At 49.5% G+C, this 25,099-nt stretch overlaps 1 protein-coding gene across 2 annotated transcripts; it reads right to left on the bottom strand.

The window, feature by feature from the left end:
- Window positions 1-2,729: 2,729 nt before the first annotated feature.
- Window positions 2,730-24,782, bottom strand: RUFY4 (RUN and FYVE domain containing 4). 2 transcript variants are annotated; one of them, XM_036254314.1, is made up of 13 exons: window positions 24,387-24,782; window positions 24,145-24,289; window positions 22,849-23,003; window positions 22,631-22,734; window positions 21,269-21,394; window positions 20,882-20,988; window positions 20,397-20,540; window positions 19,871-19,937; window positions 18,032-18,679; window positions 16,961-17,067; window positions 8,428-8,574; window positions 4,125-4,235; window positions 2,730-3,583 (listed from the first exon to the last, which is right to left on the bottom strand). In XM_036254314.1, exons 3-13 carry the CDS (start codon window positions 22,892-22,894, stop codon window positions 3,481-3,483), a joined length of 1,710 nt encoding a protein of 569 aa, XP_036110207.1. In that variant the 5' UTR covers window positions 22,895-23,003; window positions 24,145-24,289; window positions 24,387-24,782; the 3' UTR covers window positions 2,730-3,480. The 2 variants fall into 2 exon arrangements, with proteins under 2 accessions (XP_036110207.1, XP_036110206.1); XM_036254313.1 differs by having other exon boundaries at window positions 24,145-24,275.
- Window positions 24,783-25,099: the final 317 nt, after the last annotated feature.

Genomic DNA, 25,099 nt, shown 5'->3' with positions numbered 1-25,099 from the left:
GTGCTTGGCAGTGTTGGCTGTTGCTGCTTCTGCTGCTGTTACTACCACTATTCTCCCGCGTGCTCTCTGCCTCATCCTTCCCCCTCAATTCCCCCTCCATTTTGCTACCAGAATGATGACCCTAAGTGCGAATTTGATCATGCTCTTTTTCTCTTACAACCCTCAAGGACCACCATTACCCTCAGCATCAAACATCTGACTGGTGTACCTGGCACCTCCTGAGTCTGAACCCGCGTTCTCGTTTCAGGCCACATCCCTTGGAACCCTTAACTCCAGCCACAGGATCACTTGTATTTCCCCTAGGAACTGTTCTGGTTTCTGCTCGGGGCCTGGCATGCATTTCTCTCCCCCTGGCACGCTCTAACTCTCCTTTCCTTTTTATTTTTTATTTATTTTTTTATCCTCACCCGAGGACATTTTTGCATTCATCTTGAGATAGAGCAGGAGGGAGAGAGGAAGAGAGAGACTGATGTGAGAGAGACACATGGAATGGCTGCCACCCACACCGGGGACAAACTGCAACAGAGGTACGCCCCCTCATCAGGAAGCGAACCCGGGCCTCTCTGGTCTGTGGGCCAACGTGTTAACCACTGAGCCAAACCAGCCAGGGCTCTCCTTTTTCTTTCAAATTCAGCCCGGTGGTCACCTCTATGGACTGCTGCCCCATGCTCTTTGAACCCGTGGGCTTCCTCTATCATGTCTTTAGTTAGAAGGTTTTGTAATCATCTGTTTGGCTGTTTTCTACTCCCCACTGTGAGGTTTGTGAAAGTAGGTATCATGTGTATATATAATCTCTGTATCCCCCAAAGCAATCAGTGTTTGGCATATCCTAGGTGTGTAATACAATTTTCTTGAACACTGAATGAATTGACAAAGTGGGGAAACTGATGTATGTTGGAACATCTGAGCAACATCTAATTAAAAAAATAATTGTCACTCAAATTTCCTGGGGCACCCCCAGCCTGTGAGCACAGCGAGGTCGCATCAGTAGCAATAACCCAGATTGCTCCGGCTCAGACCTGTGTGTTTGTACAGGGTTTCAACTCCTTGTAAGGTGGCCCCCAGGAATTTGGAGGGGTCTGTTTGAGGGCATCTCCCATGTGCTTCTCTGGGTGTTGCTGTGCAGATACGTGTTCTGGAGTCACTGCTGAAAGTCTGGCACCCTTGCAGTGTCACGCTCTGGAGTGGTCTTCTGCTGGAGTGTCCCTGAGGTCTAATGAGCTTTTCCAGTGTTCTTATGGAGCTCTCATGATCTCTTTTGGACTTGGTGGGACCCTCTGATGAGTAGTGTTAAGCTAGAGGCTGGTCCCCAGCACTGCCCTCCATTCCTCCCAACCAGGGGCACTTCTGCCCCATTCTTGGCCCCTGATTTCCTCCTGATGAGTTCTCACACAGGAGCATCTTGCTTCCTCTTTGAACATAGGCTTCTGCTAGGTGCCCTCTCCCCCATCAGTTCATTAGGCAGGTCTGAACTCTGAGCTGGAGTTCCTATAAGAATATGATGTCTTTAGCTATAGTAAGAACCCTGCCCTAATAAAAGTTTCTGAGAAAGTCTGACCTCCAGGAAGGCACCCCTGCTCTTTAGAGTAAGCTGATTCTTTAGCCCTGATTGCTCTGGGAGTCCCAGCTCTGTCTCCTCCACCCCCACCTCCTCCATTCCCTGCCCCCCACCTTGCTGTTGACTCTGCTAAGGAGAAGTTCTTACCAGCTCTCCAGGGCAGAAACTGCTGTTGCAAAACTCTTGCTCCATGTGATGGTAATGGGAGGCAACTCTAGGAGGCCCTGACCCCAAGTGGCAGCTCACAGGCTCTGGTCAGAGCCACAGAGTTGCCCAACTGCTGTAAAGGCTGTGGTGGTTGTGTGAGGCAGGGGGCCGGGGACAGCATGTGTGCCTGCTTGGGGCCACAAAGTCTGCCATGGAGCTCAGGCAGAGCAGTTAATTGCTTTGTTACAGAGCGGGGCCCATGCTTCTTCAGAAACAGTATTTTCAGAAACACCACCACTGGGTGCCCAGTGAATGACACAATTTGCATAAGACTTCTTGGGCAGTCAGAGGATGTAATCTTGTTCCATGGAGCTACATGAATCCTCATCATCAATGGTCTTTATTGAAGTCAAGCTGAGCACTGCATAGAGAGTCACCTAGACTCAGCTCCTCCCTCCAGGCCTCACAACTTGGGACTGTTTAATTTACAATAGTGGTTGAAAGGGAAGGACAGAGAGGCCCAAGTCCATGTCTGTATCTCCTCTCCTACCACCAAACCAAATGCCCTGGGGAGCAGCTGGGACTCCCACACCCTGCTGGCGGGAGGGTACAACATATAATCTCTTTAGGAAATAACTCAACAGTTTCTTAAACATGTATTTGCCCTATGAACTGACCATTTTATTCTTAGGTATTAACCCATGAGAAATACAGGCATATGTCTACACAAAGATTCGTACTCAGATGATTATAGGAAACTGCTTTGTAATAGCTGCAAATTAGAAACAACCCAGATGTCTGACAACAGGTGAATGTGTGGACAAATTGTGCTCTGTCTATGCAGTGGAATATTACTCAACAGTAAAAAGGAACTATGGGCATGTACAACAACATGGATGAATCTCAAAATAATCACGTTAAGGGAAAGAAGGCAGACGATATGATTTCATTTATATAAAATTCTAGGAAATGCAAACTGGTCTTTAAAAAAAAAGTATTTTAAATCTTTATTGTTGAAAGTATTACAGATGTTCCCTCCTTTTCGCCCCCATTGATGCCCCCACCCTCTGCTTTCCCCACATTATTGTGCAAACTGGTCTTTTGTGACTGAAGGCAGGTTAGTGGTTGCCTGGGGATGGGGGAAGAAAGGGGGAGGGAGAAAGTCCAATTAGCAAGAGGAAACTTTGGGGCTAATGGATGTGTTCATTATTTTGAATAGGGTGGTGATTTCATGGGTGTAAATGAAAGTCAAAACACATCAAATTGTACAATTTATGTGAAGTGTGTTATATGTGAATAGAACCTTGAGAAAGCTGTTAAAAACAAAACAAAACAGAACAAAACAGACCCTGAAGCAGACTCCAGACAGGAAGCTCCTGAGGACCCTGAGACCGTGCAGTGTCATGAAGGGTGGTCTGAGTGAGAGGGAGTGTGGAGTAGAAAGTCAAGGCCATTGGGTCTTATTTTCAGTCAAGGATTTTCTGAGCCCAAAGGGACTTTAGAGTGGATGGTGCCCAATTTCCTCAAGTTACAGAAAAGCTTAGAGAGCTGAGGCCTTTGCCAAAGTCACCCAGCTCATCATGGTAGATGCAGGGTTCAAACCTGTCTCCCAACTGCCAGCCAGGCTCCTTCCACTCTCCACACCACAGTCTGGCTACTTAAGCGCTGTCTGCCTTAAGTCACTGAGTTCTAGAAGGTAGTATTGATCAGATCAGAGGTCCCAGAAGGGCCAAGGGGAGGGTGGGGTGGAAAGGCCAGTCCTGGGTGGGTCCTGGTCAGATGACCTGGGCTTCTCCTTTCTGGGCACAGGCTGGGCAGTGGCACGCTCGCTTCTTGTAGTCCACAGAGCAGGCATGGCAAACCAAGCCTCCACACAGCCTGGGGGCAAAGGTGGAAAGAGTGGGGAGCACACGGGTGTATGGAGGGAGGGGGTTTTGGGGTTTGAGCATCTTTAAGTTTACCTTTCTGTCTCTTGTCTTCCAGAAGAACAGCCCCGGGTCTGTCCCAGGAGGCCCCTTTCCTAAAGGGTGTCCCAAAGCCCCACTACCCTAGGGTCCTCAAATTCCAAATGGCAGGTTCTCCTGATGGCCCATCTTCCTCTCTCCTGCTGCTTGTTCTGCCACTGTGTTCCCAGAGGGAGGTGAGGGGAGCAGCTTCCTCTCTGCAAGACATCTCTTCCCAGTCTGTTCTCGGAAGGGTTACACCGTCCCACCTTCCAGGCGCCCTTGCTGTCTGACCTTTCTCCACTGTTCCCGTCCATGACTCTGCTCAGTGCTGGGTAATGTGAGTGGCCAGCTTTAAGCAGTCTTCCACAAACTCCCAGTTCACGTGTCCCTCCCTTCCCTTGCGTGGGCGGGGGGCTGGGGGCCGGCGGGAACTGGGCTATCCCAGAGGAAAGATTCCGTGTCCTACCCATTACCTGCACGGGTACCGCCGAGACAGCCGGCCAAAGAGCTTGCTGCAGCCGACACAGCATCCAGGGACCACAGAAGAGAGATGCTGAACTTTCTGCCACAGGTTATCCTTCTCTCTGATGGGCAGATAAAGGGAGGGGAGAGAGGGAGAGAGGGAGAGAAAGAGGGATGGAGGGAGACAGTCAGTCACTCAGAGAGAAAGACAATGAGGGGGTTGGAGAGGGAGACAGACACACGAAGAAGTAGAGAGATAAATGCAGTGGGAGAAAAACACAAGGAGAAAGATGCAGAGACAGACAGGAACCGAGACACAGAGGAAGAGACAAATATAGAGAAAGAGACACAGCAATAGAGAAAGAGAGAGAGAAATGAAGAGACAGTGAGAGACACACACATAACGGAGATCAGTGAGCCTCGAGGTTTTTTCAGGGAAACTGGATGGATGGTGACAGGTCCCTGCTACCCATCATAACCTTAACCCACTATTTAGGAGCCTGATCATAGCCTGCATCCTCCAAGGAGTGCTCCCTGATGGTAGAGGACCCCAGGGCTTTATCCTCCGGACTCCTACAGCACATAGCAATGCCTATTATCTTTTATTTGGCAGTTAGTACAAACTGTCTTGTTAGTACAAACTGTATGTTCATGCCCCTCCAAAACTATCTTCATTTTTTTTTTAAAGATGTGAAAGGAAGGTGAGTTGTTTTAATTTCTATCAAAATGATGCACACCCATGACATAAAAACTGAACATTACAGGACTTCTATCAAAAGGCAATAGACACCTTCCCATTCTCAGGGGCAAACCATTTCTAACCTCATTTAGCTTTTCCTCCTATTTGATAGTACCTCCATATTTAAGGAACGTGCTCATATCCCTCCTTCTTGATTTATCAAGAGAGAAGTTCTTCTATAGATCCCCTTACCTCGACGCCAGAGAATTTAGCTTATTTATGACCATTTCCATTAAATCCTCCTCCTTCTTCCCAATGTAGTTATATTCCTATTTTTGGTTCCTCTATTAGTTACTACTGGACTTCTACAGAATATTCTCACACATTTATTTCTCACGTTATTTGATTAATTATAGGCAGTGTCTTATGACTGCCATTCTGTGATACAATGATGCTACCTTTTTTCTCCTACCTCCTAACTTGTCATCTGTTCCTGTAATAGGGTAGCCACTGGCCATCTGTAGCTATGTAAATCAATTAAAGTTGAATAAAATAAAAACCTTCGTTCCTCAGTCACACCAGTACATTTGAAGCACTCAATCACTATATGTGACTAGTAGCTACCATATTGGACAGGACAAATGTAGAATGTTGCCACCTTCACAGAAAGTTCTATTGGATTCTGTTCTATATTTAATATTGTTTAGGTGGTAACCTTTATGTTTTTTGTATAATTATAATAGTGTTCCATGCTTTGCCTTTGTGTTGAAAATATCAGTGACTGGAACTTACATTATTAGACAACATGTAAGCATATTGCTTTATGCAGAGCTATGTTCTATAACATTCCCCTTCTTGGAAATTTTTTGTTTTTCTAGGACTTTCTAATTGCCTTTTTATATAGTATTTTATTTAATTAAATTTAATGGGGTGGTATTGGTTAATACAATCATATAGGTTTCCATGTAGAATTCTATGATACATCACCTGTATACTGCATTTTGTGTCTAATGGCCTTTCTTTGTTCCTTGCATGACTTGCCATAACATAGCCTAATTATTTCCACCCACCCCAATTCTTCATCATAGCAGGTATTTTATTGATTCTCTTTCTCCCCAGAGACCTTCCTCCTGGGCCTGCAATACTTCTGCTAGAGCCTGGACTGACTGCTTGCTGGCCCTGCCCACTTAGCATCTTGGGAATTCACTTTGGTTCTCTCCTGGGCTAGAGCTACTGTCTCCCGAATTCCACATCTTCTCCTTTCTTGGCTTGCTTCCTCGTTTTTCTGGGACACATCCTTAATTAATTTCTTAAGAAAGGCTGTGTGGGAGGTGACCTGTCTGTCTGAAAAAGGTCTTTTTCTCCATCACCTTCCCCACTTGCTCCATATTTTGGCTGGACATAGAATTCTAGGGCAAAACTCAGCTCTTCTCAGAACTTGAGAACATTATACCACTGATTCTGAACATCTATGGTGTTCTACTTCTTTTGTAAGTGACCTGTTTCTTAGGATAGTCTTCCTATCTTTGTTCTACTGAAATTTCAGTGATGTATCTAGATGTGAGTTTCCTTCCCCTTTCTTTTATTGTACTGGCCATTCAGTGAAATCTTTAGATTGAACATCTATGTCCATTAGAACTGGGAAAGTCTCCCATATTTTTATCTGATAATCTTCTCCATTTTATCCGCTCTCTCTCTGGAATTCCTGTCAGTTGGAAGAGATACTGAAACCCTTGGATTCATTCTTCATGTCTCTAATTGTTTCCCTCATGTGTTCTGTCTCTCTGTGCTTTTTATTCTACGCTCTGAGAGACTGCCTCATCTTTTCCTTCCAATTCTAGTGAATGTAGAAAAATGTCAGCGATCTTTTAATTTCCAAGAACGTTTCTCATCTTTTGGTGGTTGTTTTCACAGCATCTTGTTTCATGGGAGATGGATCTTTCTTTGTTTAACTTTGTCTCTCCCTTCGTGTCCTAGACTGTCCTCAAAAGCCTACAAAAACATGGTTGCCATCTCACGTTTAAGGGGAGGCCATAGCGCTGCTGGAGCTGCAAGCAGTGGTCAGGGGTGCTTGACTGGGCTGGACGCTGTCTGCCACATCACAATCTCAAAAGCCAGGACACACTGTTCTTTTATTTGGGGCATCTAACTTTCTCCAGATAAGAACCGACAGTTGAGATAGCGCCTCAACGTTGGGTGTTCTGCAGTTGAAGAAGCAGGCAGAAAGTCTGCTCTTTCTGACTTCGTCAGTCCATTTCCTGATTTCTGCCCCTCATCTCACTTCTGCCTCTGTGTTCCTGGTGTCTCTGGGCCCTGAAGCTCTAAGTTGGGCTAAATCCAGTCTCCACTTGTCCATTCATTTTCTGACTTCTGGGAATTAGCTGAAATCTCTCATCTGAGGTTGGCTCCTCTACATTTCTCTCTGTTGTAAGTTTTATGTCTTTAAAATCATTTTAGTGAGATCTGAGGATGGAGGTCAGTCTAGCATCTTGATGCAGAAGTCAACCTCCATGCCCTCCCGCCCCACTTTTTGTGTAGGGTTATATCTTCAAAAATGCTTTTGCAAGAAACATTATATTATATAGTTTGGGACCTTGGGATGAGTTTCTTTAGCGCTAGGAAAAACATTGGTCTCTCCTCATGAACTTGTATATTTCCTTTGCCTGGACAGTGAATGTTAGGCAACTTTCTGTGTTTCCCTTTTTGATTCTGCTGCCAAGATGCTCAGAGCTAAGTTTTAACCCTAATCCTAACACTTTGGGAGTATATATTTTTGTCTATCATAAAATCTTCTATTTTTTAAAACATATATCTATATATTTATATGTTTATCTTTTATTATTAGCTACCTTAATTTTTTTGTGTGTGAGATACATAGCTAATTTTTTATATCTCCCTTCCTCCCAGTTGACAGTTCCTTGGGGGAGATCACTCCTTAAGTTTTTTTTTGTTTGTTCTTTTCAGGTTGCTCTCTCTCTTTTCTCATCTTTAATCTCACTTGGGTTTTGTATAAGAGGAATTCATCTTAGACGACTCCGCAGCACCCTTCCAATTTTAATGAAACTGAGTGCAATGGTCTCTTACTTCCTGAACTGGGCAAAGGATAACATATCTGAATTATCTCCCCACTAGACTGAAGGGCAGAGACCAGGCTTTACACATCTCCTCCCTCGCTCAGTGAACTTAGTGGTTTGGAATTGATTCTGGTGAGCTCAGCCTTTGTACTTAGAACAGCTGACCCAGGACAGGCCCCCAGGCCCTGTGATCTGAGGAAGTCCAGTAGGCAGGCAGGTGTAGGATATGTGATTACCTCTTAGTTAACCTGCCCCTTCTCCCAATTCCTTCTCAGCTCCTTTCCCTTCTCCTAACTTTAGTAGGTGTGTGTACGTGGGAGTGGGTTGAGGTGGAGGGTGTGCCTTAGAGTCAGAGGACTCTGTGCAGTGTATATGCTGTGTCCTTGGTGGCCAAGTCAGCCTCTCTGACTCTCAGTTTGTAAAATGGGGAAATAAGTTGGTATATATAAAAGGTCCAGAATCCTGCTTGATAGTTGTTAGTAGAGCAGAATTTTCATTCCCAGACTCTACATCCCATACCATCTTCCCTTCTGCACCCCTGCCCACTGTCCCCCTACTTACTGAATCAACTCCAGCAGCCTCCTCTTCATGGCCTGGACCAGGTCCTGCTGCCTTCCAAGCTCCTCCTCATACATGGTGCCCCTTCTTTCAGCCTCCTGTTGCTTCTGCTCCAGCTCTGCCTGCAGCCGGGCCCTCTCTTCCTGACACCTGAGCACAAAAGGCAGACTCAGTTCTGAGGAGAAAAGCACAGGATTTGGCTGGGCCTCCCCCGACAGGGAGCCTTGGGTGGAGCTGGTGGTGCGCCCTGTGGTTGAAGTCCACTCCCCCACACCTAACACTGTGCATATGCACACCACACTCCACACACACACACACACACACACACCACTCCACATGATAGACACACACTCCACTCCACACACACACACTTCACATGATACATACACACACCACACTCCACATACGCCCCCCACACTCCACACACACACACACACATCCACATACACCCCCCCACTTCACACACACACACTTCACATGATACATACACACACCACACACCCCCCCTACACTTCACACACACACACACACATCCACATACACCCCCCACTTCACACACACACACTCCACATACACCCCCCACTTCACACACACACACACTCTACATGATACAGACACACACCACACCATACACACACACACACTATACACGATACACACACCACACTCCACACACACACACATACACTTCACACACACTCCACACGATATATACACACACCAAACCACACACACACCCGCACTATACGTACACACACCACACTACACATACACCCCATACTATACATACACACACCACCACCCCCATACTATACATACACACATCACCCCCACACACACTATACATACACACATATCACACATACACCCCCACACTATACATACACAGACCACACTACACATACACTCCCCTATGCTATACACACCCTACCCACACTATACAAACACACAGTACACTATATATGCACAAACACATCACATCACACATACACACACACCATGCACCTAATACACTTACAACAGAGCACAAACACCACACACACATTTGTAGCACAGCACATATACCACATGCCACACACAACACAACACACACACATTGCACCATACACAGCACACTTACCACATACACCCACAACACACCACACACACCGCACACTCTCACAACATATACCATACACATCACACACCACACATCACAAATGCACAACACATTCAACACACTTCTTACCACACAACACATACACCACATACCATACACACATAATACATATACTGCATACTATATATACTTATAAAAAACCACACAGTACACACACTCTCAACACAACACTTGCCACACCCCACAAACACCACACCACACACCAAACTGAGCACTGTGAGGACTGACACCTAGGGGCTGACTCCTCACCAACCATTCCGAGAAATGAAAACAGGGTCTAGTTTTGTGTATTCCTTTACAGGAGATGAGCCAACATTTCCATTTGTTCTCTTTTAAAAAATATTTTCACTTTAAAATGAAAACTTCTCGAAAGGCCTGTTCACAGTGCCGGCAGTTCCCTGGGGGAAGGTGGGTGTCTGGGAACCTCGGCTGGACGGGCTGTGTCCAGCTGAAAGCGATTGTGGTGCTTGGGGAGTGGAGCAAGTGGCGTAGGATATGGGTGGTTTTTTTGCCATTAAAATGTTTTGAAAAATTACGTTCCATTGTCTTTTCAATTAAAAAAGTAATAATAAGCATATGGCTTTCTTAAATTTCTGTTTCAGCTTTGGGCTTGGAACCTCCTCAGCTCTATTCTTGCCTCTTCTTTTTGTCTTTAGTGGCTTCCTGGAAGGTTCCAGGAAATCTACTGGGCTGGAAATAGAGAGGTCCCGCCTCTTACTCCATCACTCCGACGGGAGGGTGTTGCAGTGGTGGTGCCTTGTCCCTGACCTCTGATGCCTGTGCTTGTGAGTGCCCACGACTCTGGGCCCGAGTGTGTTTGGGGGGAAGGATAAGCTTGCGAGAGGCTTGACAATGAGTTGAATTAATTTTTCAAATGCTGTCATGTAGCCTGCTGCAGGGGAGGAAACTGGGTGGGCCATGACTTCAAACTGACAACAGATAGCCACTGGAATTCCAAAAAGCCAGTTCCCGCAGCCTTAAGAAAGAGTGTTTTTGTGCTCAGGCGTTGGATCAGAGCCATGTTTTGACTTTTAACGAACATTTTAGTCTTTAGCCTCATTTCTTAGCTGCTGACTTCATTTGCCTGAGACAGTTTACTTGCCCAGTGACCCCAGAGCAGCCCCGTATCTCAGTTCCAAGTGTCTTTTCATAGTAACTGCAGGCTGGTCTGTTCTGGGGCTGCTGCCAAGATGGTCTGCTGTGTCCTCCCTGTGCATCTAGCCTGGGGCTCTGCACCCCGTATACTCTTAGTCTGTTCTCCACAGTACAGCCTTAAAAACCAAAGGCAAACCATGAGATCCCCTGCTAAAGACTCTTCTCTAGCATCCTCCAGCACGGGGCACCCCTCTCTGCTCCAGCCACACAGCCGGCTTGTCCCCAAGCACACTTCTCCTGGGGCTTTGTGTTTGCTGGTCCCTTGCCTGGAGTGTTCCTCCCCAGATATTTTCGTGGTCCAGTTTTTCTGTGGTTGGGGTTTCTCCTTAAATGTCACTTCCTCAGAGAGGAATTTCCTGATCCTAAATCTAGCAGACTGTCCTGTCTCCCTCTCCCCTTTCCTGGATTGCTTTTTCTCCGCAGCGCCTATGATTCCTGACACTGTGTTTCTACTTGTCGATCTACTGTCTGTCTCCCGGGTCTGTGAGAGCAGACATTCCTGTTCTGTTCACTGTCCCCGCCACCCCTGCACATGGCACAGTAGAGGCACAATAAATATTGTTGACTGACCAAATGGGCCTTATGGCACTTCTGTCCCCTGGTGCTAAGATAGCCTGTCACCAGTCTGATGCCTGCAGTCCTTTTTCCCAGGGGTGAGGTGTTTTCCCAGCCTCAGGAGCTTCTGTCACTCACCACCCACATTTCAGTGACTCCCCAGTAGACCCCGAGCCCATGCCTCTCTTCTGAACTTCACACTTCATTGCCTTTCCAGGCTCCGCTTGGGTGTCTGACAGGTGTCTCAAACTTAACAAGCTCCAAACTCAACTTCTGACTGTTCCCCACAAACCTACTCTGCCACAGCAGATGGTCTACGGTGACTCTAGCTTTCCCGGCCAGAAAACTCGGTCATTTTTGACATCTGTCTCCCTCTCAGACCTCACATGCAATCTCTCGGGAAGCCGGACCTCCGAGTTGATCCAGAGTCCAGCAGCCTCTCCACACCCGCACTGCCATCAGCGCAGCCCGGGGCACCCTCGCCTCCCCTGCACGGCGGGGTAGCTTCCTCATGGTCTCCCTGCTTTCACCCTTGCTCCCCCACAGACTAGTTTCACAGAGCCCTTGAAAACACAGGTCAGAGAGAGAGTCTTCCGGTCAGGATGGCGGGTAGGTAAACTTGGAATGGCTTCCTCCGGCAACCACATCAAAATTACAACTAAGCTACAGAACAACCATCATTCAGAGCTGCCTGAAGTCGAGCTGAATGGGAGTCCTGCAACTAGGAAATTAAAGAAACAGCCACATGGAGACTGGTAGGAGGGGCGGAGATGGATGGGCTGGTCCCACACCCACGTGTGGCGGATAAAAGTCAGGAGGACACCTGGCTGGGAAGGTCCTCTCTGAGGACTGAGGGGTCCTCGTCCCACACCAGGCACCCAGCTCAGGGTTCCAGTGCCAGGAAGAAAAGTCCCCATAACTTCTGGCTGTAAAACCAGCGGGAATTCAGGCTGAGGGAGGCTGCGGCTGTGGGCGCCCCAGGCAGTTCCTCTTAAAGGGCCCACACACGGACTTACTCAGACTTGCTCCCTCTGAGCTCGGAGGGGAGGCATCTTGAAGGGCGCCAGAGACATACAGGGAAGAACTGAGCTGTTTGGCCTGGGGACCAGGGATGGAGGGGCAGCTTTCTCCTGGACAGACACACTAGTGGGAGGCCATTGTTCCTTTGGTGAGCCCTTCCCTGGGGCGGCAGATGCCACCATATCTGGGACTCCAGCAACCTGGCTCACACTGTTTGCCCTGCCCTGGTGATTCCCTGAGGCCCCGCCCACCCAACTTTCAGGCCCATCCTAACTGTTTCCAAAGGCTTTACCATAGGATTGGATCCTGCTTGGATCCTGTCTTGGATCCTGCTTCAGTTTCCTAAAATCTCTCCAACAAGCAGCATCTGGTCTCAGCGAGCCCCATACCTCTTGTTAAGTAGCCCCAGGCCTGGCACTAAAAGCAATCAGCCTTGGTTCACAACTTGGCTTTTCCTGAACACCTCCAAGCCCAGCACAAGAAGCAGCCATCTGCAGATCACTTTGTAGCTTATGCCGGGAGGCCTCGGATAGAACACAGGCAGTGGCTGACCTGGCCCCAGAGCCAGCACACCCAGTGGACAGCTTCAGAACACTGTGAAAACATCACCCAACCTCCACAAGTGACACACTCAATGAGCAGACTCAGTGGGTACCAGAGCCCTGACGAAGTAAGTCTTGCTCTGTGTGGTGGGCCCCTGCACAGCTGATCCTCCAAGGTAGTCAGAGGTCAGTGGATAGTGGGCACAGCCAGTCCTTGCATCTGATCAGCCTGAGTAAAACCCTCCCATTGACGTGCCAATAGCAATCAAGACTCAATTACAACATAAGTGTGTACAGTCCACACGAGGGGTGCACCTTGAGGGCCCAGCTGGGGTGATTAGGGAGACTGTACCATTGGATCCTACAGGACACCTACAACAATAGGCCACCCTATGAAGCCTAGAAGACATAGCAGCTCTACCTAATACATAGAAACAATCACAGGGAAGCAGCCAAAATGAGGAGACAAAGACACATATTCCAAATGAAAGAAAAAAACAAAACTCCAGGATAAGAACTAAACAAAATAGAGATAAGCAATCAATCAAATGCAAAGTTCAAAACACAGGTTATAAGGTTGCTAAAGGAACTTGGTGAGACATTCAAGGGGCTTAGTGAGAACATCAACAACATAAAAAGGGAACAGTCAGAAATAAAGGATGTACTAACTAAAATAAAGAATAATTTATAGAGAATCAGGAGTAGAGTAGGTAAAGCCAAGAAGCAAACCATCGATTTGGAATATAAAGAAGCAGAAAACACCCAATCAGAACAGCAAAAAGAAAAGAGAATTTTTTTAAAAAAGTGATAATGTAAGGAGCCTCTGGGACAACTTCAAGCATGCCAACATTCACATCATAGGGGTGCCAGAAAGAGAAGAGAGAGAACAAGAAATTGAAAAGCTATTTGAAAATATAGTGACAGAAAACTTCTCTTACTTGGTGAAGGAAACAAACATACAAATCCAGGAAGCACAGAGAGTCCCAAACATGTTGAACCCAAAGAGGTCCACACCAAGACACATCATCATCAAAATGCCAAAAGTTAAAGACAAAGAGAGAATCTTAAAAGCAGCAAGAGAAAAGCAGTTTGTTACCTACAAAGGAGCTCCCATAAGACTGTCAGCTGATTTTTCAAAAGAAAGGAGTGGCAAAAGATATTCAAGCTGATGAAAAGCAACAACCTACAAACAAGATTACTCTATCCTGCAAAGCTATCATTTAGAATTGATGGACATATCAAGAGTTTCCCAGACAAGAAAAAGCTAAAGGAGTTCATCAACACCAAACCAGTACTATATGAAATGTTGAAGGGTCTTCTTGAAGGAGAAGAAGAACAAAAATATGAACAATTAAATGGCAATTAATACATATCTATCAACAATCGAATCTACAAACAAAATGAGCAAGCAAAACAGAAACAGACTCATAGATACAAAGAAATTTTTGTTGCTTGCCAGATGGGTGGGGGCTGGGGGAATTAAGAAGTACAAATTGGTTGTTAGACTGATGAGATAAACCAAAGAACTTCTATGCATATATGCATAACCAATGGACACCGACAATAGTGTGGAGAAGGCAGGAGGGGGGTAGGAATGGGGAGGAGGTGGTCAATGGTGGGGTGGGGAGGGGGAAACATCTGTAATATATTCAACAATAAAGATGAGTTAAAAAAAAGAAAAGAAAAGAAAACACAGGTCAGTCCAGCCCTGGCAGGTTTGGCTCAGCAGTTAGAGCGTCGGCCTGTGGTCCAGAGAGACCTGAGTTCGGTTCCCGCTGAGGGCACCTGCCTCGGTTGCAGTTTGTCCCCAGCCCTGGTTGGGTCATGCGGGTGGCAGCCACTAGATGTGTACCTTTCACGTCGATGTTTCTCTCTCTCTCTCTCTCTCTCTCTCCCCCCCCCCCCCCACTCTATCTGAACAAAAAATGGAAAAATGTCCTCGGGTGAGGATAAAAAAAATACAAAAAACTCAGGTCAGTCCAGAACAGGCACATCTATAGAGACAGAAGACAGATTAGTGGTTGCCTAGAGCTGGGAGGTTAGGAAGAAATGGGCAGTGACTGCTAAGTAGGTACAGGGCTTTTCTTGGGGTGATGAAATGCTCTAAAGTTGATTGTGGTGATCCACGTACAACTTTGTGAATACACCACAAACCACTGAATTATTTGAAAGAGTAAATAAATATATTTTTAACATTAAAACAACTAGTCATGTCTTGTCTCTTCTTTGCTCAGAACTCTCAATGGTTCTCATTTCACACTGAGTTAAAGCCAAGGTCTTTAAAAAAAAAGTTTTTTTAAAAATTCTCACTCCACTGATTTTTAGATAGAGTGGAAGGGAGGGAGGGGGAGAGAGAGAGAGAAACCTCAATGTGAGAGAAACACATCGATTGGTTGCCTCCTGCATCACCCCAACTGGGGTCGGGAATCAAACCTGCAACCCAGGTACATGCCTTTGACTGGGGATCAAACCCGTGACTCTTTGGTCCTTGGGCCAATGCTCTAACCGCTGAACCAAACTGGCCAGGGCAAGCCAAGGTCTTTCTGATGCCTACTAGGGTCTCCATAACCTGGTCCCCAGTACCTGCCTGACCTTTCCCTACATCTCCTTCTTTCTTCATTCCACTGGGGCCACAATGGCCTCCCTGATGTTCTTAGAACCTGCCATGATCATTCCCCCCATCAGGGCCTTTGATCTTGCTGTTCCCTCTGCCTGGAATGTTCTTCGGCTACACATCCAAATGGCTCATGCCTTACTTCCTTCAGGTCTTTTCCCAAACATCACCTTTACAGGAAGGACTTCCATGCTACCTTTTTAATATCACCCCTGATACTTCCTATTCTCCTCCTCTGATTTATTTTTTTCCCTTTAGAATTTATCAGAATTGGATACTCCATATATTTTACTTGCTTATCATATTACTGACTGCTTCTCCCACTAGAATGTAAGCTCCCCTGGGTGGGAATTTTGTCTGTTTTGTTCACAAAAGGATTTCTGGCACATGGGGACAGGCTGGCACAGAGTGGGCACTTCGAGTGTTTGTGGAATGACTGAATGATGGATGGGATGATAGGTGGCAGGATGACAATCTGCAGGGAGCAGCCTTCGGGTGGCCAATGTCCTTGGAGCCTCCCAGCTTCTCCCCCAACCTGTCTTGATCCCCAGAGAAAGCCCTTGGGTGGGCAAAGCCCCTGCATTCACTTAGGGCCTGAATCATGGGAATCTTTAGCACCAGGAGCAGCTGCTAAAATACCAGGAGGGTGAATTGTGTAGCATTTTTGTTGTTGTTAATCCTCACTCAAGGATATTTTTTCCATTGATTCTTAGAGAATGGAAGGGAGGAAGGGAAGGGGAGAGAGAGAGAGAAACATTAATGTGAGAGAGACACATTGATTGATTGCCTCTCACACATGCCTTGCCCAAGGCCAGGGACTGAACCTGCAACACAGGTACGTGCCCTAGACTGGGAATCTAACCTGCGACCCTTTGGTGCGTGGGCTGATGCTCTAACCACTTAGCACACCAGCCAGGGCAATTATGTAACATTTTTGAGCCTTAGTTTTCTCATCTATAAAATGGGGGTTCTTAGAGAACCTATCTCATTAGGCTGTTATGAGGAAGCACAAAAACAGTGCCAAGGGCATAGCAAATGATAGTCATGACTATGGTTATTGAGAGGGTGAAAGAGAGGTTGTGCACCTGGGAGAAGGAAAATGAGAGACATAGGAACAGAAGGAGTGTGGTATGGCAGGGAGGCAGAGTGGATGGCAAAGGGAGAGGAGCAGCCCAGAAGAGGCGGCAGAAAGGGGCCAAGATTAGTATGGAAGGCAAGGAAGGGATAGGAGGTGTAGATCTATCCTAGGGAGGCCAATGAAGGAGGGGGTGGGCAAGGGATGGGAGGGCAAGGAGGGAGTCTTTGAGAGCAGGAAAAATGCCCTGTATGCTTTAGCATCCCAAAGATGTGTCCTGCACAGGACTTGGAGCACAGGAGGAGCTCAGAAGACCCTTGATGACCATGAATGGCAGCAGGAGCCATGGAGCGCTGCCTGTCCCTCCAGCCTGCTGGCTCTCCTGCCCCGTGTGTGCTGGTGGTTGCCAAGGTTACCTGCTGAGCTGCTCTTGCAGTGCCTTCAGCTCCCTCTCCTGCTCCTTCAGCCGCTGCTCCTGGTGCTGGGCCTGCTCCTTGGTCTTCCGCAGCCTGTGTCTGAGGTTCTGGGGGAGAGGAGGGGAAAAGAATGGAAAAGGGAAGCTGAAGAAAGAGGGCAGAGACCCCAGCCCAGGAATGACTTGACAAACGTCCCCAGGAGACTTCAGGCCACATGAGACCACCTTGGGTAGAAGGCAGGCCTGGGGACAGAGCTGAGAACCGTGACACCTGGCTCTGCCCCTGGGTGAGCCTGGAGCCACCATGTCTTTCTTCATTGAGGGATGAATGTTACAAAGCTCAAGGAGCTGGAAGACTCTGGCTAAGGAGGAGGCTGAAGGAAGGCTTAAAAACAATCTTGGGTGACTTCCAGGAGACACATCTACAGCAAGAGCAACTAGGTGAGGTCTGCAACAGTAGCATTTACATATTGGCAGGAAACCTACCAAGGATGAGGGCTATGAAACAGCAACTTCCCTGAAGAACTGTTGGAAAGGTATCACAAATGCAAATGCCTACAGGGGCTAGGCGAGTAGGATTGATGAATAAAGTGGGTCCGCTGTGAGACAATAGGTAGAGGTAGGGACTGTGGTGAATTGAAGAATGCATGGCTTTCCAAAGACATCCTCAAATAATAATAACCCTGTGTGGGCCAATAAATATTAATTTGTGGGCTGGAATGGTCCCCAGGTCGCCACTGAAGACCTCCAACTGTGGACCAGTTTATTTTATTATTTGTTTATTTATTTACTTATTTTTGCTTTTATCTTCAGATAGAGCGGGAGGGAGAGAAGGAGGAAGAGTGAGAGTGAAACATCGATGTGAGAGAGACACATCGAGTGGCTGCCACCCACACGACGCCAACCAGGGCCAGGGACAAACTGCAACCGAGGTACGTGCCCTTAGCGGGAACTGAACCCGGGGCTCTCTGGTCTGCGGGCCGATGCTCCAACTGCTGAGCCAAACCGGCCAGGGCTGTGGACCAGTTTAATGTGGGAAGAATAGGCAGGTACAGAGCTCAACTGCTCTCACCTTGACCACATCCTGCAAGGCCACCTCTGCTTGCTCCTCCCTCCTGGCCGCCCTGGTCACTCCTGTTTGCTCTCGAGGCTTCTCTGTGGTGGAGCCTTCCTTTGTTCCCAGGCCCTGAAGGACACTGGGCTCCCCCAGAAGGCTAGGCACCTTGTACTCCTGCCTGTTCCTTGACTTTGAGTCCTCATTCATCGTTCTGGGGCTGGAGACCAGTAGCTCCTGCATCTGACCCCACTCTGCTTCCCCTTTATGCGTCTCCGCTCTTGTTCTCTGACCCTCTGTACTCAGCAGACCCCCTCTGTCCTCACCCTCTGTCCCTACCACCTCCTTCAGAGCCTGATTGGGCCCCTCCTTCTGCCCCTGGATGCTGGGTATTGAGTTTTCCAGGCAGAGCCCCATCCTTGGGGCTCTCATCTCCTGGTCTTCCTGCAGCTCCTCTCCCCCTGGTTCCCACATGCTGTGGGGGGCCCTGAGGCTCCTAGGATCTTCTTTCTTCTTTTCCAAAAAGGGAGGAAGATGACTGTGTTGCTGGGATGTAGGGAGTCCAGCCAACCGGTCTTTCCCTTGTGCATCTCGCAGACAGCTGGCTTGGCTGGTGTGTGGCTCTTCTGGCTGGACTCCTTTGGGGCTTCCATTTATAGCTGAGATCTGCGGAGAAGCCCCCAAACTCATCATCATCCCCCTCGGCACCAATTCACCAAGGTGCACGGGAAAGGCCACAGCCCTAACACAACAGTCTTGCTTGATCTATGGATTCCCAGGTCCTCCCATGGGAAATGCTGATCCAGCAGATCTGGGGACAGGGTTGGGGTAGGGGTGGGAGGGGCAGGAATCTGAATGTTAACACCAGGTGATCTGAACCGAGGCCCTAGCTCTGATCTAGTCAGGGAGCCGCAGTGCCTCCTGATGTCCTTTCTTCCCTCACCTCTAGCCTGAGCCCTTCTCCCTCCTTCATTTCTATCTTCTGCATGGATCTGGTTTCCCCTCGGTTCTTCCCACCCCTCTCCTCTGAGCCTGCCCTCCGAACTTGACTTCTTTGTATTTTCTCATCTGCAAAATGGGAATAATAAAAACTGCCTTGTAGGGTTGTGATGAAAGCTTAGATTGGCCAACAGCCTGCTAAGGGTCATCTCTGCCAAGAAGCCTTCTCTGGGCCCCACGTTTCCCTGTGCATGCCTGCATCACTATGCTTCTTCACATGTCATGTTGCAGTGTGTTCTTCTAGGGTCTGTCTCCCTGAACAGACCTGGAACTCCTTCAGGTCAGAGACTGAGTCCTCATAGTATCTGTCCCAGGTGCCTGGAAGCTGGTGGTGATGCAAAGCGATCTCGTGGAATAATGTTAACTGCCAACTACCAGTTACTGAGCACGTGGTAGGAGCCTTATTCTGTGCTAACATGGTCTGTCGAAATGCGTTCTCACAATCACCCGTGAGGCATGACAAATAACGGTGCCCCGGAATGGTGGTTAGTAAGAGGTGGAGCTGGGATTCAAACCAGGTGATCTGGCTTTTCAATCACTCCCTGAACTAAACTGAGACATTTGGAAATTGTCCAGGAGAGATTGTTTCCCTGGTCTGTCTCCTGTAAGCTTCTGGTCACCCTCTTCACACCTCCTCCCCCGCTAGGCCCCCCTGGCTTCGGCAGATGGTGTCAGCGGTCCCTTTCTCTCCCTGATATCCCCACCACTTTAGGAATATGAGCCTTTGCTTCTGTGGGTCCCCAGCCCCCAGGTCCACACATTGGCCTCTCTCTCTGTCTGTCCAGTTACTGCTCAACCTGTCCAGTTCCAACAGAGATGGAGAAGAGACAACCCAGAGTGAAGGTCAGGCAGGAGCACCTCCTTTGGGGAGTCCTTGTTTTTCCTGCGTCTTCCCTGGATCAGGCTGGAACTGGGGCAGTGGGACCTGAAAGGAAAGGGGCAGGAGGACCCCGGGCCTCTCTCGAGAAGTGGCCTTGGCTCCTGGATGCAGGATATCCCATCTTTCCAGCCGCCCATTCACCCCACCAACCTTTCCACCTTCCCACCCTCCCACCCTCGCACATGCACCCCCCCATCCATCCTGCACCCCACACTCCATTTATCCATCCTTTCCATCTCAACATTCCACCATCCATTCATCCTTCTAACGCTCTACACCAGCTACCCAACAACTCTTTAGAGTAGGTATTCAGTGCAGAGTCATGGGACATCATGAGATTATGCTGGGAAACAGAAGGGTAGGGAGGTGGAGGTTCAGGGGCTCAGGAGCAACAAGGGACAAACAGATGGCGCCAGAGGCCAAGGGCTTGGGGTTAGCTTGGCATGGGTGGCAGCACTGGCAGCAGGTATGAAAACAGGCTCCCCTCCACGTGTGTCCACTCACTCTGAGAACATGGGCCAGGCCTCATCCAGGTCTGGCCGCTGCAAGTCCAAGTTGAAGGTCACCCCATTGAGAGCATAGAGAGAGTCCAGAATGTCCTCCTGGAGTTCAGGGCACACCAGAGGGCTCTGGGGGCCATACCATTCCCTGTGTTCACAATGACCAGTATTCTATTCTTGGCCTCTGATCCTGGCACTGTTGCCACCCCCCACCTCAGAACATCCACCCCCGCTGCCTACCATCATGGGACAGTTCCCCGGGCAGGGCTGTGGCCCTTGGGGAGCAGGAGGCCTAAGCAGTATGATGAGGTACCATCCAGGACTGGACTTCTAACCTCTCCTCTGCTCACTCTTGCTTGACTTCCCCTCCTTTCTCTCATCCCAGTCGTCCTTGACATTAAACCATCCTTCTGGGGCTAAAGGGGCATGTTTCATGAAGGAGGGACAGTGGCTCTGACGGTATGAGTAGGAGCATGTCCCTGCACCCACCTGGTGAGCTCTGGGTTCAGGAGGCAGAGCTGCAGGCACTCGGCCAGCTGTCCGTGGGCCAGGCAGAAGCGGATGAAGGCGCGGCCTTTCCCCAGAGGGGTCTTCAGCTGCAGAGAGCAGAGGGGGCAGAGGGGGGTGGTGTCCGGACAGGGAGAACTCAGCCAGCACAGAGAGGGAATGGGTGCTTGATGAGAAGGGTCTCATGGGACTTGAGGCTATGGGAGGAAAAGGGGTGGCTGACGCGGTGCTGAGGACAGTGCTAATGAGAGATGATGACCAGGCAGGGGTCTATGGTCAGTGGAGCTGGGATGGGCAGGCCTATTTGTCCTGGCCCCCAAGTGATCCTCATCAAGGGGCCCAGCCTGCCGGCCACTCGGCCCTGGATACCTTGTCCTGTGAGCGAACAAAGAGGGCGGGCTCTGTGTTCCCCCGCTGCCGCCACAGAGCAGTGCAGAGAAAATCCCAGTAATCCTTCCGAGGCCCCAGGAAGCTCTTCTGCTGTTTCTGGTTAAACTGGGAGCAAGACGAGGGAAAGGAATCAGAAATGCTTCCTCCTCCTAGAAACCCTCGTGTTCCAGCACACTAAGTGGGTACATGGTAGAATGGAAAGGGCTTGTGCAGACAGACCTGGCTTCAGGTCCTGGCTCTGCCCTTACTGGCTGTGTGACCAAGAGCAAGCTGCTTGACCTCTCTGAGACTTCCGTCTTCCCATTCATTCATTCCAGAAATACTTACTGAGCACTCACTGTGTGCCAGACCTGTTCTAAATCCAGGGAATACAGCAATGAACAAACTCGCCTCATGGGCTTACATCTTGGAAGGGGAGACAGACGATGAACAAACGGAAAAAGTAAACATATATACTATGTTAGATAGTGCTGACCGCTAAGGGCAAAACAAAGCAGAAAAAGGCAACAGAAATTGTGTGGTGTGAGCACACATGTGTGTATGTGTGGTGTGTGTGTTAAAATGTAAATTAGGGTGGCTGGAGAAAGCCTTACTGAGGAGATACTGTTCAAGTTGAAATCTGAAGGAAATAAGAAAGTGTACCATCTAAATTTCTGGGGGAAGAGCACTCCAGGCAGAGGAAATAGTAAGTGCAAAGGCCCTGAGGTGGGTGCATTCCTGGTGTGCTTTAGAACAAGGAGGCCAGTGTGACTGGCAGGAGACTCCCACATGCATATCACACACCTATACCACATATACACAAACCTCATACACACACCTGTACCCCCCACACTACACACATACACACACAGGCACACTCACACTACACACACCTACACATAGTCAGAGAAGTAGGAAGGTTGTGTGTGTCAATGTGGGGGATGGGCAGGTCATGAATCACGTCAGGGGGTTCGAAGGAAAACTGAATAAGGTGGGCATGTAAAGGCGTAGCCTGGCACACGATGTGTGTTCAGTCAAAGCTAGTGATAGTGATCACGGGGGCTCTGACCAGCAGCAAGGAGGGCCAGCCCTAGGACATCTGTGCCTCTGAAACTTTAGTATTCAGAGCAGGGTAGCTGCCCCCAGCCCCTCCTCACCTTGCCCCAGCCCTGCCTCACCTCCCAGGCTACAGTGGCAACCTCCATGAGAGATGCCAGGTATCAGGAAGGACTTGCTGACTGAGGGAGATGAGGTGGCGCATGGTAGCAAAGGAAGGGCGGTTCTTCCCTCAGAATCTGGGAAAGTCCTCCTGATTACCTGGGCTGGGGGGAGGGAGGGTCGGGAGGAGAGGGCAGGGCCCACCTGCAGCAGCTGCTCCAGGCAGCCGCAGAGACTGTGCAGCTCAGCGCTGGCGTCTGTCACACTCTGCCCGCCCCCGTAGCCCCGGAGGATGGCAGAGACGGCAGCTGTGAAGATGGGGACATCAGACATCGGAGAGTGAGGTCTCTGAGACAGAGGCTCCTAAGACCCCTCACATCTCCCCCAGTTCAGTCCCAGAAAATCTCTCAGGACCCACTCACCTTTCAGGTCCCTGGCGACCTTGGGGGCAGTGCCCTCTTCTGCCATGAGTATTTGAAAATGATAGGATTCTCTGAGGCTCTGGAAGTTCAGCTGAGGAAGGAGCCTCTGGGTTCAGCTGTCCAGTCCTCTCCTCGTACAAAGAAAGAATCAGAGCCTAGAGAAGGACTGTGATGTCTTTAGGGTCACAGTGAGCTGACTGGTAGAATAAAAACTTCAACTCTTTCTTTAGGCCAGTGTGGGAAGGTGATAGCGTGTCCCCCACTTACGGAGCAGTTCCTGGGTGCCTGATATCTTTGTCTCATTCAGTCCCCACAATAATCCTAGGAGGTTATCAGCTCTATTTTATACGAGGCAAAAAGGGGGGTCAGAGAAGGTGTCTTTTACCCAACGTCACAAAACTCTAAGTTGGGAAACCAGAATTTGAACTCAGGTCCATGTGCCCCCAGGGCATGTGCCTCCAGGGCATGTGCCCTCAGCCCTGACTTGCTGGGAGTGAGCCTGTCCGTGCACATGCCATGTGGATGCTGTGCTACGGGAACCTCACCCTCGTCCCCATGGGGAACTTGGCCAGAGCACTCATCATCCTTGAGGCACATTCTCATCCTTTCCTGGGCCCCAGCTGAGCGGAAAATATGCGTTCTGAGGAGACGGAGGCAGGAGCAAGGCGGGACCCTAGAGCCCGGACTGGGTGTGGGAAGCAGGACACCTGGTTTTAATCCTGCTGCTCTCTCGCAGTTGAATCTCAGCTTGTCCCCTCTTCCCACAGTGGGTCCTGGGGCGCAGGGAGGAATACTGTGGCCCCTGAGGGCTAGTGGGCTTATTCTGAGAGCCTGGAGTAAAGACTGGGCACGGGGTAGGAAACCCAGGTGTCCTGCCTCCCAGGCTGCTGTTGCTGGAATTTGGGGGTGAGTGGGAGTGAAGAAGCAGTGGGGCACAGTCGAGGGGACAGGATGGGGAAGAAGAGAGTATGGAGGGAGGGAGGGTGGGGGTGGCATTCAGGGAACACTGAGCTGGGAGTCAAGGGACCTGGGTCTCCAACCAGGCCCTATAATTTACCATGTGACCTTGGGCACACCACTCACCTTTCTTGGGCTTCGGTTTCCCCATATGTAGACCAGGGATTTGGACTTAGGGTCTCTGAAGTTCTTTCCAACCCAGACTGATTATGAAATCGATGAACACCTATATGCATCGTGTCCTGTCCCTCATATCCATCAAGATTCCTCAGCTCCTTGCTCCTGACATCATTTCCCTTCGCCAGCCTCCCCCAGAACCAGGAGTCTCTCTCCACTCACCTGGGAAGGCCGGGCTGGCGGAGGCATGGAGAGCGGGCACTGCAGCCTGTGCTTGCCACCTGTGATACAGTCCCTGCGCCTGCTTCTCAGGGTGTGCTGCTTGGGAGGAGACTCAGGCCCAGCCCAGGATCCTGGAGGGGAAACCCTGCTCAGAGGGGGAGGAGCAGTGGCAGAGGCCGGTCAAGGGCAGCAGGGCAGGATGACTGAAATGGGGATGACTAGTTGACCAAACACAGACTCACCCAGCAATTGCTGCTGTTCAGCTTCCTTCCCTTCTCATCACGGGCCACTAGGTCTTGTCTTTTTTCCTTATCACCACCAGGTGGCACAAAGAGGCCGGGATGCTGCCCCATCTGGTACTCGGCCAGTTTTTACTGTCAGCTGGAGTGTGATGCAGGTGGGGAGGGGAGGACAAGGGTCTCATCACATGTCTCTCTCCTCCTCCCTACCTCAGTCTTCTGAGGGGCCCCCCATAAGTACTGGTCACCAGTGCCATCCTCTCAGTCCTCGTCTTTACCGCTAAAAAGAGGGAAGTGACCACTGGTGAGATGCTGTATCCAGGAATGGGCCAGGTACTGTGCCCAGGTGGGCTGTGGTCCTTCCACCCTGGCTGTGCTCTGCCTCCTTGAGGGCGAGGTTTTCCCACTGCCAGGCCCTCGCTTTCCTGGGCTGGGGTGTCCCCGGGGCTAGTACTGGGGGCAGAGAACAGAGGAGCTGGCCCCAGGGACTACCGTTTCACAACCCCCAGGAAGAGCAGCGAACCTGGCACGCGCCTGGCTCTGCTCCCCTGCGCCACCCTCAGCCTGTCTCTCCCTCTCCTGCACTTGGTCTCCCGGCGCAGAGGCTCTGTCCCCCGCGTCCCTGTCTCCCCGTCTCTCCCTCATTCTCTCTCCTTATCTGCTTCCTGCCTCTTCCGTCGCGCTGTCGGTCTCTTTCTCTCCTCCTATACTCGGCT

Source organism: Molossus molossus, unplaced genomic scaffold (genome assembly GCF_014108415.1).
Source record: "Molossus molossus isolate mMolMol1 unplaced genomic scaffold, mMolMol1.p scaffold_m16_p_11, whole genome shotgun sequence".
NCBI classification, from domain to species: Eukaryota; Metazoa; Chordata; class Mammalia; order Chiroptera; family Molossidae; genus Molossus; species Molossus molossus.
The sequence above is the reverse complement of the archived record's forward strand: the minus strand, read 5'-3'. Positions and strand labels throughout refer to the sequence as shown.